We start from the raw sequence: 12249 nt of genomic DNA on the forward strand, positions 1-12249 counted from the left end.
GTATGGGGCAGCAGCTTCCCTATATACATTTTTGTTGTTGTTGTCCAATATCCCTCGAGCATAAAGTCTGCTCAAAATAAAATTGGAAGATAATAATAAAAAATTCTTGAGGAGGAGGTTTTCCCTTATGTCAATGCTGGAACAGCGATTTAAAATGATTATTATTATGATATAGAGGGAGCGAAAATAGAGAGGGAAAGCTAGCGATAGAGTTGTACACTGCGTTGTATGGTGTTGGGCAGAAAAGAAAGAAAGAGCCTCTGTTGGCTCAACGGGAGACTCAGTCGCGTCCCGACATTCGGACGGTGAACACCGCAGCCAACACGTAACATTCGCATGCCAAATCCTAACTAAACCTTAAAACATTATGTTACACTGTGCTCGTCAACATTTCGATTCAGTTACGTTATTTGAATTGCGGTGAAAAATAATAACATCTTGAAATGTAAAACAACAAACAAAAGGGAAATCAAGAAGTGAACATTCGTGAGTGCCAAGTGTAAAACGGCTCGTGATCAATTGCCATAAGAGCCACACACACACACATACACACAAAGCATTTTTTCCCGAAAATAAAAAACAATTAACTGTAGCGATTTGTCGTGCTTTTAACCTACGATGAATGATGTTGTGTAGCAACGACCTATTGTCTTGTCGTGACAGCAGTTGACCAAAGAGAGGCCGTGCCTGCGTTCAGCCGATATGGCGCATGCGGAACTTGATGCCACGACAATTAAGAGTAGCCATTCAACCAATTCATTGTCTTATTCACCAGCGATCCTCAAGGGTGGGCAACAGTTACAACAACAGCCGAGCCAAATATCGGCCGAATCCATCGGCAACTGCAGCGTTGCCAATGCACCGCCCAGCAATCAACAACAGCGAAGGAAAACCGTCTACTTCACTGTCGGCCAGCGACAAGAAGTGGCCATCTTCGAAGACTATACGCCTTCCGAAGACATCAAAAGTAAGTGGACAAACCAAACAAAATGTTTGCCATTGATTAGTGTTATAGCCGTCGTCAATGGTGACGTAATCGTCTTCAAACGCTCGTCACCTTGTCCATTGTCTTGTGAAAGGAAAATATGAAAATCCTGATGGGCAACGTCGTTAACACCCGGCCAAAGAATACAAACACGAAAGAAGAAAAATAAAAAAAACTGCGCAGTAAATAATATCCCGCCCACCCAGACACGTCTGTCTGTCTTTTTTTATATTTTTAAAGCCAAACAAAAAAAAAAAAAAAAGTTTTAAATCTTTTTACCGGACCTCATCACGTTGTTAGCTTTAAAAAAATCACCTTAGCTGCCTACTAATGTATACACAGAACCTATATAGCACCGGCGTATGGTATTTGTTCTTGATATAAATAAACTTGCACCGACCCTTCAATCGACTAGTAGTTTAAGGTTCCATGTAGTTGCTCAGCCTGTTGTTGGCAGGTTCTCTCCTCCCTCCCCCCACCTTTCCGTGGTATTGAATAGCGAAGGCAAAAAGAGAAGGAGTGACCACTCGAGAAGCTGCTCGAGAGCATCACACGCGTCTAAAGACAGACCATCATCGGTGTACTATATTTAATAACATAGCTCTTAAACGGAAATCATTTTTTTTTCTTTCTTTCGGTGTGTAATTAGAAGGTGGAGTTGATTAAAATGTATCAACCCAAAATGCATTTTTTTTTTCTAAATTTATCAAGAGAGAAATATCAATAACTATATCAATTTTTTTTTATTAAAAGGATATTGATCGATTTCGATCGACTTCCGATTTGATTTTTCGCTTCCAACCTTTACATCTTCTCCCTTCTGCCCGTTTCCCCTTAATGATTGGTACACGCAAGGCAACTCGTAGATGACGTCATCGTGTACACACTTAGTCAAAAATAAGAAAGGCAGATTTTTCCCTCTTTGTGTCTGGATGCGGGCCGAGTCATAATAAACGCTGTGCTTGTTAGCAACGCACCGAATACAATGGCCCACGATTGTCTGATGAAACAGACAGTGTTTTAAACACACACAAAAATTTCCCCCTGTCTTAATTTACGATGACATATTTCTTTATTGGCTACAAAAATAACGGACGTTAAAATAACTGTCTTTCAACCCCGCATGTAAAAATGGAGATTTTGTTCTTTTTTAATGGCAAATTTCTTCAAAGGGCGTGACTATGCAGCCAAAAAGCCAATCGGCCATTCTTGGGATTGCTGTATGTAACACGACCTTGCGTGTTGACTCGTAACGGCCTTCCATTTTTTAACGAACGTAATAACGAGGTCGATATCATTTGTTGAGAGCGCGTCATCCCACCAGACGGGCCAGACACGTCTGCAGTCTATGCACCGGGCCAGCCACGATGGTCTATAACAATGCTGGCGAACTCCGCAGGCTCAAACGGTTGCCCGCCAACCACATCCTTTTAACAATGTGTAACAAAAGGCGGAACCGCAATTTGTCTGCTAGCGGCTCCAAACCAGCCCCCCCACCCCCCCAAAAAAAAGAAAAAGATTAGAACTCAAGTGGAGGAACATATTTTGTGTTCTAAATTCAGTCTAAGATGATTTGCATATTATTAAAAAATAAAGCAAAAAAAAAAAAGAGTGGGGATTTTTCGCCGTCTGAGACGTTGAAAGTAGTTGGTCTTATCCGTTTCAATTACACGCTGTTTTATCCACTCTAGACAACTATGCGAAATAGAAGCGGGATGAGTTGCTTTTTAGAAAGGAAAAAAATAAAAAATAATAATTTATGCAGCTTTGATCCGACGACACTCACGAATCACCAAAGAGCTGTTACCATGGCAACGTGACAACAAAAAATAAAAATAAAAACCTTGTAAATATGATTTCTTTTTAGCCATTCCCTGCCCAACTTTCTGTCAGTCTCTCGCACCTTCCCCCTTACCCCACCAAAAAGGGAATCACAAGAAACGAGGAATGATGTCAATTCATGCAGAGAACAAGTAGTGGAATAACTCGATCGATTGATCTCCCTCCCTTTTCTTCTTTCATAAAAAAAAAATATAAATAAATATTTATTTATTTTTTTTTTTTTATCAATAACATTTGAAACAAGAGGCCTGTCGTATCAACTGGTTACTTGACCAAGGTGGTACTGGACAATGTCGTCCGCCAAATAAAATAGAAAAACAATACAACACGAAAACGCAATCAAATTGGGGGAAACAAAAACAAAACCAAAACAATTTCCCCCAAATTGTTGTCTGAGGTTGTTTATTGATTCGTGAGTCGTGACAAGAGGAATCAAGTTCAACCGTCTACATAACCGCACGACAATAAAAATAAAAAATAAATAAATACTATGTTGCTAGGCGAGAAGAATTCATTAATGACCTTCGCGTGCCAATCAGAAAACATCTACCGTCATTGTCTAACTCGTTTACTTTTCTCTCTTTCCACTGGTGTTATGCCCTTGGTTTTGCCTATACAAATCTCTTGACAACCCCCCGTTTCTGACAAGTGGAATTTAATAACTCGTTCTTTTTATGACAGCACCTTAAAAAAAAAAACAAGAATTCAAAACATTTTTCTGTGTGTGTGTGTGTGTGTCCACAGGTTTGTTTAGTAGCGCGGCAGAAGCGGGTCCGCACGACATTTTGAAGATGTACACACCAGAGGGATCATTGGTTAACATTTCCAACCGGCTAGAAAGTAACCGACCTGATACTCCATATCGACTTGAACTGGTCGCTGCCCATTTTAACAAAGGTTCTTCTTCTTCTTTTTTTGTAAAAAGACCTAACAAATTACCGTTCCAGATTTTTTTTTTTTTTTTACTATTTGAATTTTTTTTTAATGTATATCCATATATTTTCACATAGGATCGTTACCGGAACAGCTGAGAGCCGAACTGGCACTGCTGGATGAAAGGTATATATATATTTTTTAAAAAGGGATAAAAGAAAGTACAAAAAAAAGAAAAAGAAAAAAGAACAAGAGTAAAATGATTGCATTTTTGTTTCGGATGGCGCAAAATAAGGGTCTCGGATTTAGAGCGGCGTATGCACGACCTGGCCTCCCTCTACCCGCAGGATGTCCAAGCCATGCGGGACGAATTGGAACAGCACAAACAAATTCTCGGTAATGCACACGAGCGCGCGACGCCGCACAATTGCAAAGTACAACTCTCGCATGTACCTCACATTTTGTACACGCACTCGGCTTCTACATCGCCCTAGGTGTCCTTCATTATTATTTATTTTATTTTATTTTTTTATATCCTTTCCGTCTCCATGTTTTGCATTCGTCGGGTAAAAATTAGACAGGAGTGCGTGTGCATTAAAAAAAATAATAATAATAAGGGGGGAGGAGGAGAAGAAGAAGAAGAAGAAGACAAAAAATAATAATAAATTGAGGATAGTGTTCGCTTTGTTGACGAAGAGAAACCCAAACGTTGTGGTTGAATACGGCGATTTGTGGCAACGGGCTTCGTGAAATAATGAGATGCCATATGACAGAGGTTTCTTATTATTTCAGACGTCATTATTATAAAGAAAACGTGTGTGTGTGTGTGTGTGTGTGTGTGTGTGTGTGTGTGTGTGTGGCGCGCGCGGTGGTATATCTATTGTCTTTCCAGTCAGCAGCTGCTGGGCGACAAATGTAGTATTGCGGGTCGTTTGCTCATTGTTTTATTTTGATTTCCACATTTTTTGGGGGGAGGGATTTCCTTCTTCTCCCTAGCACCAGGATCTTTTTTTTTTTTTTATTGTATTTTTCCTCTTCGCTAAAGTGTACCCGCATCTGGTCGTAATTGCCGTATAGTCAATGGATGCAACCCGCTCCCGAAGGCCCCCTTTTTTTTTTCTTTCTCTCTCTACATGTTGAAATATAAAAAACCAGAGATACATGTCAGTTTTTTTCCCCCTTGACTTTAATTGAATTACAACGGCAAAAAGAAAAAAAAAGGGGGATACGAATAATCAACATTCGTGAATTATGCAACAGGTTTATGTCGAGCCGGAACGACTTTCCCCCATTCGGGAATGGGCCGTCCGTACTGGAACAGACACAAAGCGCGTCGGAAATCAGAATCGGAGAAACGACTCGTCTGCGAAAAATATCTTCACATCAGGTAAATTTTAAAAAGAATTCAAAGAAATGTAAAAAAAAAAAAACAATTCGGATTGGGGAAAAAAAAATGTTTCATTTGAAAAATCAAACAGTACGATGACGTTGACGGAAGAGATCCGTCGCTGTTTGCGGATGCCAACGTTCGACAATTGGCAATGGGAGGACGAAGAGATTCTGCTCCTTTTGCAGCAAATGTACGTCGACCTCGATCTGTTGAAAAAATTCGACATCGACCTCAACGTCCTGCGCAAGTTCCTCTGCCAGGTCTACATGAACTACAACGAGGTGCCCTTCCACAATTTCCAGCATTGTTTCACCGTTAGCCAAATGGTAAGCAAATCGACTGTCCTTGCCCTATCAAAAGAGAAGTCGTTCTCTTTTTCATCTATCGATCGAAAGAGAGAGAAAGAGAGAGAGAAATGATGCCAACTCGTGTCAACCGTACTAACAAAAAGCTGATGTTTCAGACAGATCGTATCGGTTAACCGAAACAGTGAAACTCAATAAGAGAGGAGTAAAGTTCAAATGTCTTTCAAGTCAAACAGCTGCGTGAAATGTCACTTTTTTTTTTGCGCACAGTTATGCAAGATAATGCAACAATGCAAGTTGACACACAGGGCCAACTTTGTTTGCTGTAAAGAAACAAAAAAAAATGCAATTTAACAGCCGTCAAGCAAAAACAATTTCGCGAAGAACGTGCAACTTGTAACTAAAATCCATCAAGCAAAACACCCCCCTAAATCTAACGATCGAAAGTGAGTCTGTGTAGAAAGTAGACCGTCTTGTAACAAAACAGAAGCAGGGGATGATGGATATGGCTGTCAAATTGCATAATGTATATAGTAGGGATAGATGGGAGACTAGTCGTGCGCTTTGCATTTCAAATAAGAATTTTAAGTTGGATCAATCACTTGATCAGCGTACGACGCAAAAGTTCAAAGACCGTAAATAGACACGAAGTAGAGAATCAAGTGAGAATTTAATGACGTCTTCTTTCTTTTCTTCGGCTAGATGTACGGCATTATTTGGTGTTTGAATCTGCCCGACAAAATCGGTGACCTGGAAACATTGATCCTACTCACTTCCTGCATTTGCCACGATCTCGATCACCCCGGATTCAACAACATTTACCAGGTCTGCCCTTTCAGCTTCTGAATATTTCACTTTGGCTCAGCTATTTAGTAGTAATGACATGTCAAATGCGAATTGCAGCTAAGGCAACATATTTATAGCCATTCGGGAGTAAGAGAGAGAGAGAAGCGTGCCCGAGTTTCCTAGAAACATTAGAGCGACACGCAGCCAAAGTCTGGGACGAGGGGGGGAGGGCTTCATTAATTAGTACGCAAGCTGCTTGGACGCTGTTTGTTTCGCTTTGATGCCAGTCTAATCGATTCTTTGGGTGTGGGCAAGAGAATCTATCGCCTACGGGTTTCTTTGCATAGACAAAAGAACAACTTTAATGTAGAAAACTTACTAAACGGTATCATAGAGTGTGAAGGAATAAGTTTATCCAATAATGTGATTAAACATCATTCCCACCCCTGTGTTACTAAACAGATTAACGCCAGGACGGAATTGGCTTTGCGATACAATGACATTTCGCCGCTAGAAAATCATCACTGCTCTGTGGCGTTCAACATTTTAGAAGATCCGACTGCTAACGTCTTCCGTTCGTTCCCGCCCGAAGTCTACAAGAGCGTTCGTGAAGGCATCATCCGCTGTATATTGGCCACTGACATGGCACGTCACAACGAGATCCTCAATCAATTCAATCAAATTGCACCAGAGTTTGACTACAACAATCGAGCACACATCAACCTGGTGAGTTTCTTTTCTTGGCATTTGTGGGAGGCACGAAGAAGAAAGAAAACAACAGAACTTGTCTTACCTGTTTTTGTTCCTGCAAGCTTCTGGGAAGTGGCGAGCAATTTGGAAGATGATTAGAGAGAACGTGACACTTGTAAAGAGGCCTTGAAATTGATGCCGATATTCTAGGATAGGGCAGCTCATGCAGTAAAAAGTTTAGCACTTGAGCAGTGAATGGAATCGTTTGGGCGTCATTGACTATGATGAACTCTGACGTCAAACCAACATGGCTTGATTAATGTACAATTCAGATGAGGAACTTCCGAAAGCTGACGCACTAGAACATATGGCACGTTAATAAAACGATGTAAAATGTGCTTCTGTACTACCTTCATGGCGCCATTCTCAATTTTCGTATCTCTTGCTGACTGAGAAGTCACATCCGACTTGATGAAATTTTCAAGGGGCAACTCGACGTTGCCGTTTGTGCAACAAAAACTACCTCGCAATTTTAGTAAACAAAATAAAATTCAATAAAATAACAAAAACAAATGGGAAACAAGGACACTGCTGTAATTTTGTTTCCAACGAATTTCAAATTCCATGCCAACAAAATTTGTTAGGATTCCAAGTATTATTTCGTTTGCAGAACAACAGACGACGTCCGTTTCACATGTTCAAGTGGCAAGTTGCTAGATCAATGGATGCAGTGCACATAATTTAGTGAAACTCCTTGTGACCATGAAAAAGAAGCTCCCTCAACTTCCTTTTCGTTCAACGTGCATATCTCGAGCTTGTAAACTTTTCTAAACAACAAGTACATTTGACACAAAGTGGAAAGAACTACGTAAATAATCATATTTCGAGTAGCACAGACCAAAGTTTTACGCGGCAAACAATGACAACGAATGGAAATGTAACTTTTCATTGAAAGTATTACAATATTAGTTGGGCATTGAATCGTTTTATAGCAGTGATGTCGTATGTACTCTATAATCACTTTTCATTTCCAACAGAATAAAAAGAAAGAGAAAAAAATTACTTCAACAATGGCGAGGGGTGGCCCTGATAAAGTTTGCCAGTAGACACTCGAGCGGAAATGGTTCCCCGCGACAAGTGGATGATGAAACGGCTTTGCTGATCGTATGAGACATCAAACGAACGAGACAAGCAAAGAAACAAGTTCGTTCTCATCCGTTCTGTTCCTCCGAACCAATATCGCACCATGCAGTCATTTTCTTATTTTAATGTTCTCCAACTCTTGGAAATTTCTTTCTGTGCATAGAAATGCATAATCACCCAAAAGCTTGATTGACAAAAACAGCTGTTGAGCTATTCACACATTTTTTAATCAGTTATTCCTGCTGTGCGTGACGTGATCGACTTTGAAATCAGACAGCCAGGAAATTCAGTTTGCGGAATCCTGTCAAAACGAAGTCGGGCACTTAAAAAAGAATCGTTCACTTTAAGGATTACATTTTTTATTTTACAGATAAAGCTCCCAGACTTTCTTCCCCCCCACACATACACACTGTCGTCTAATGCCTTTACGTTGTTGATTTTTTTTTTTCTATTCTAGATGACACGCATCTTCTTCTTTCTCAATTTCCACGAAACAATTTTGTGCACTATTGATTTTCTTTCCTTGTTCTTCTCTGTATTTTTTAAAAAAGGGACTATATTCAAATGCTACCTCCGTTTCGCTTTAGAGACGTCTCTATCCTTTTCCTCCAAATTATTCTGGAACGTAAACTTAACTCTTTTTTCTTTGATTTTTTGAAAAAAAAAACCCAGCTTTGTATGGTACTGATTAAAGTGTCGGACATATCGAACGAAGCGAGGCCAATGGATGTAGCCGAACCGTGGCTGGATTGCCTGCTGCAAGAATTCTTCGAGCAAAGTGATCGTGAGAAGATGGAAGGCTTGCCCGTCACGCCGTTCATGGACCGGGACAAGATCACCAAACCATCGTCGCAATGCTCGTTCATCGGCTTCGTTCTCCTACCCCTGTTCGAGGCTATTGGTCGTCTTTATCCGGAACTCGACGTAAATATCTTACTCTTTTTTTCTTTGATCCCATCAAATTAACTTAAAGACCAACATTTTGAATCGAAAAGACCTTAATAGTCAACCCGGTTAGAGAGGCCCTGGATTATTATCGCAAACTGAACGAAGCTTCTCGTCGCAATCTGGAACAGCCGGCCAGTCCGACGCCGGCAGTCAACGAACAAAAGGAAACCACTGCATCCATTGCGGATTCGAGTAGCATCAAGTCGTCGGAACAACAAGCTGGCCAGCACCTGTTCGATAATGAAGGCAAAACTATGGATCATCCAACTATCGTTGGAGCTACTCCAACTACCCCCATCAGCCGAGAAAGGTATCCCTTATTAATTGACCTGCATTATGCACCTGACGAATCTAATGCTCATGTTACCTGCATATTTTTTCGCCGGCTTTCAACCCCCTTTTTTTGTTTTTGGCGGAGACGGGAAAATTGAGAGCCTGGTGGTCAATTTTGTTTTTACCTGGCCACTGTTTTTTCTCTTTCATGATATTCTCTTTTTAGCCTTGGTGAAATGTAAACCTCATCAACGAAGCGGAGGGCGTACAGAGTTTCCAACAGGATATGAAGTCTAGTATCAGACATAGTCCCAATGCGCGATCGATAATGCTCTCCCGAACAAAGTTGCTCACAGCTTCCCTTATTTCCCAGGGTGTACACACCGTGCGCTGCGTAACGCAGAACAGGTTACCGAATATCGCGAGAGGATTTCGTTTTTAAAGAAGAATATTCCAAGTAAATTAGTACCTTTTGTTCAGCTCCGAAATGGAATGTTGCCTAAAAAGATGGATGCGTTGCACATTGAGATAAGACTCTGACGATTCCCCCCACCAAAAAAAAAACTAATTATCTCAAATTGGAAAGAAGCAACATAAAGAAAATTACGTATAGGTTTGGCTATAAATGGATAGCAATCATCAACAGTAGAGGCCCTCCCATTTTTTATTTTTTATAGCGGGACTATCAAACGGCCGGAATATCAAAAGCCATCAAAATTATTCCCCAATTGAAAACGAATGACTATAGACACGAATTGAAGGTATAACTCACCAACGCCACGAGATCCATCTTGAAAATGTAATTTTCATAGCCAAGTTCTTTGATGGCAATTCTTTTTTGAATCCCGCCTGCAATCGATTCATTGATTAATTGACCCGACACAGCAAACTTTGCGATCAGAAAGCGTAAAAGTTAAAAGCGATCACGAGTCTAAAGAAAAATGAAAATTGCGGCAAAAGGAAATCCTTGTAAGAAGCAGTTCCCTCGTGAGTGGCTCTCAGTGCCTTTGCAAGTCGCGTTAACTTTGTTGCAACGATGGCTACTGTATAAGACACGCTCTCTTATTTTTTTTATCTTCTTCATCCGATGCAATGACGTGAACAAAAAAAAATGTGTGTGATACATTTTTGTTTATCCTCCAAACATGGGAAGGGGCACATGAGCGGATTTGGATGTACTAGTCGCAACGGGATTTGTTTGTCGGCCCATACTCGCCGACGGCCAAGATGGTCTAAATAATACACTAGCTAGATAATACTATGTATAAATAGAGATTTAAAAAAATAAAATAAAACGGATTTTCGCCGTGTGTCTCGACATCGAACAGGATTTTCGAAATACAAACGACGGGCTGATTTAAGCCCGAATTTGAAACGATAGACAGTGCTGGCGCATTGACTTGTTTTCTTCTTAGTTTTAGCAGGATATTTATTCGTGTTACTCGTCTTTCGATGGCCGACAGGTCGTTTTCGCAGGAGGAAGAAATCCGACGGTTCTCGTTCGGTCTCGATGCCGACACGTTCACCGAAGTGGAAATTTGTGAGAAGACTTTTTCGTTCAAAATCAGTACAGACATTAGACCGTTGCCCGGCTGGAGCAATAACGGCGGAGGCAATGGTACTTGCAACGGAAGACAGCCATCATCAACCTTCCGGCGAGCTTCACTTGCTGTCATGTCAGCCTGTAAGTTTGTTTTTTGTTTGTTTTTTTCCTTTTTCGCCGTAGTCTATATCTGGCATCTGCAATCAAAACATGACGATCCCTATTTATTTTCGTCTGTTGCTGTGCGCCGTGTGTTTCAACACACAGCGCTTGCGGAATCGGCTCGCATTCTCGCCGGAGGGACAGCTCGTAGCGCCACAAGCAGCCCCACACAATCAGGCCCGTGTACCTATCGTGGCGCTGTCATCCAAGAAGAAGAGGACGAAATCACGTTGGACATCCCGACGGTGGCGACAGCATCGATTCACAATGGTGTCGTCCTCGACATGCACAAAGAGACGTTGGAATCGCTTGATTTACAACACAATGGCCAGCAAAAAGGTCGGGCTGAAATCACGGCGCCATTGGCATCGGTTGAAGACGTGACCGATTCGGTGGTGGCTGTCGCTCCCGTTGCGACCGCATCACGCCAGCCGAGTCGTGACAATCCGCTGCTAATTCGATTGCGTCAATGGACCGACCGATTTGGTTTGAATCCCGTGCGATCAGCGTCGGCAGAGCCGCCGGAAAACGGAGCGGCAGACGTGCCCAAATCGCCGAAATTGCTCGGCTCGCGCAAAATTGTATCCAACAGTTTATCACGTCTATTTAGTCGTTCGTCGTCTCATAAAGCCGCCCAGCAACAGCAATCAATGGCTAATTCGGTTGCTAGTCCAGAGTCGAATTATCTACCGATGCCGGCCTCGTCCGCTGGTAGCCGTCGACGTTCTAAGACAATCATCAATGCCACGGAAATGTCCCGCAGTTTAGACGACGTCCCTGCCGCCCACATGATTACCGATTCGACCAATCATCCATCCCAAAAACGCTTAGATTAATGTCAGACATCATTTACACGTGTGTGTCTGTGTGTGTATGTACGTATTCATTAATATTATTTATTATTACCTTTTCTTTTTCTTACCTCCCGTCTCGTTTTGTCAGCTTCTTCATTTTAGAAATAATTGTTCGCAAAACACAATTTCGTCTTTTTTGTCTCGTCTTTCATTTGAAATTGAGCTGTCAAGTTTAGTTTTTCATCACACAACATTTTTGTTCAAATTATTGCGCGCGCAAAAAGAAATGGAAAAAAAAAAAACCCATCGAACGATTTGCAAAAAAGATAAATGTCAATGTCGCCCCCCCCCGGCCAACATACAACCATATCCTTCCTCTTCCCTTCCGCTGTTGATTCCCATTGGATAATCATGATACATATTATATATATATATATATATATATAAATTTATATATATACCAATTATTAAAGAGGAGTGAAAGACAGAAAATAAAAATATATAAAAAACAAACG

General features: G+C 41.2%; 2 protein-coding genes across 3 annotated transcripts in view; one reads left to right on the forward strand and one right to left on the reverse strand.

Moving 5' to 3' along the window:
- Positions 1–7390, reverse strand: part of LOC116933597 (DNA-directed RNA polymerase II subunit RPB4) — an 18282-nt gene extending 10892 nt beyond the window's left edge. The window contains exons 1-2 of the mRNA XM_032937641.2: positions 7282–7390; positions 6975–7229 (exon numbers count right to left, since the gene is read on the reverse strand). The gene's annotated coding sequence lies outside the window, so the exon portion shown is untranslated. The remainder of the gene's footprint in view (positions 1–6974; positions 7230–7281) is intronic.
- Positions 291–12247, forward strand: LOC116930238 (high affinity cGMP-specific 3',5'-cyclic phosphodiesterase 9A). Of its 2 annotated transcripts, none has more exons than XM_032937635.2 (12): positions 291–967; positions 3572–3724; positions 3838–3886; positions 3996–4096; positions 4961–5087; positions 5179–5416; positions 6098–6220; positions 6644–6907; positions 8687–8938; positions 9010–9272; positions 10651–10919; positions 11046–12247. In XM_032937635.2, the coding sequence occupies exons 1-12, from the start codon at positions 703–705 to the stop codon at positions 11774–11776; spliced, it is 2835 nt and encodes a 944-aa protein (XP_032793526.2). In that variant the 5' UTR covers positions 291–702; the 3' UTR covers positions 11777–12247. The 2 variants fall into 2 exon arrangements, with proteins under 2 accessions (XP_032793526.2, XP_032793527.2); XM_032937636.2 differs by having other exon boundaries at positions 10699–10919.
- Positions 12248–12249: the final 2 nt, after the last annotated feature.

The sequence above is a fragment of the Daphnia magna genome, linkage group LG9 (assembly GCF_020631705.1).
Source record: "Daphnia magna isolate NIES linkage group LG9, ASM2063170v1.1, whole genome shotgun sequence".
NCBI classification, from domain to species: Eukaryota; Metazoa; Arthropoda; class Branchiopoda; order Diplostraca; family Daphniidae; genus Daphnia; species Daphnia magna.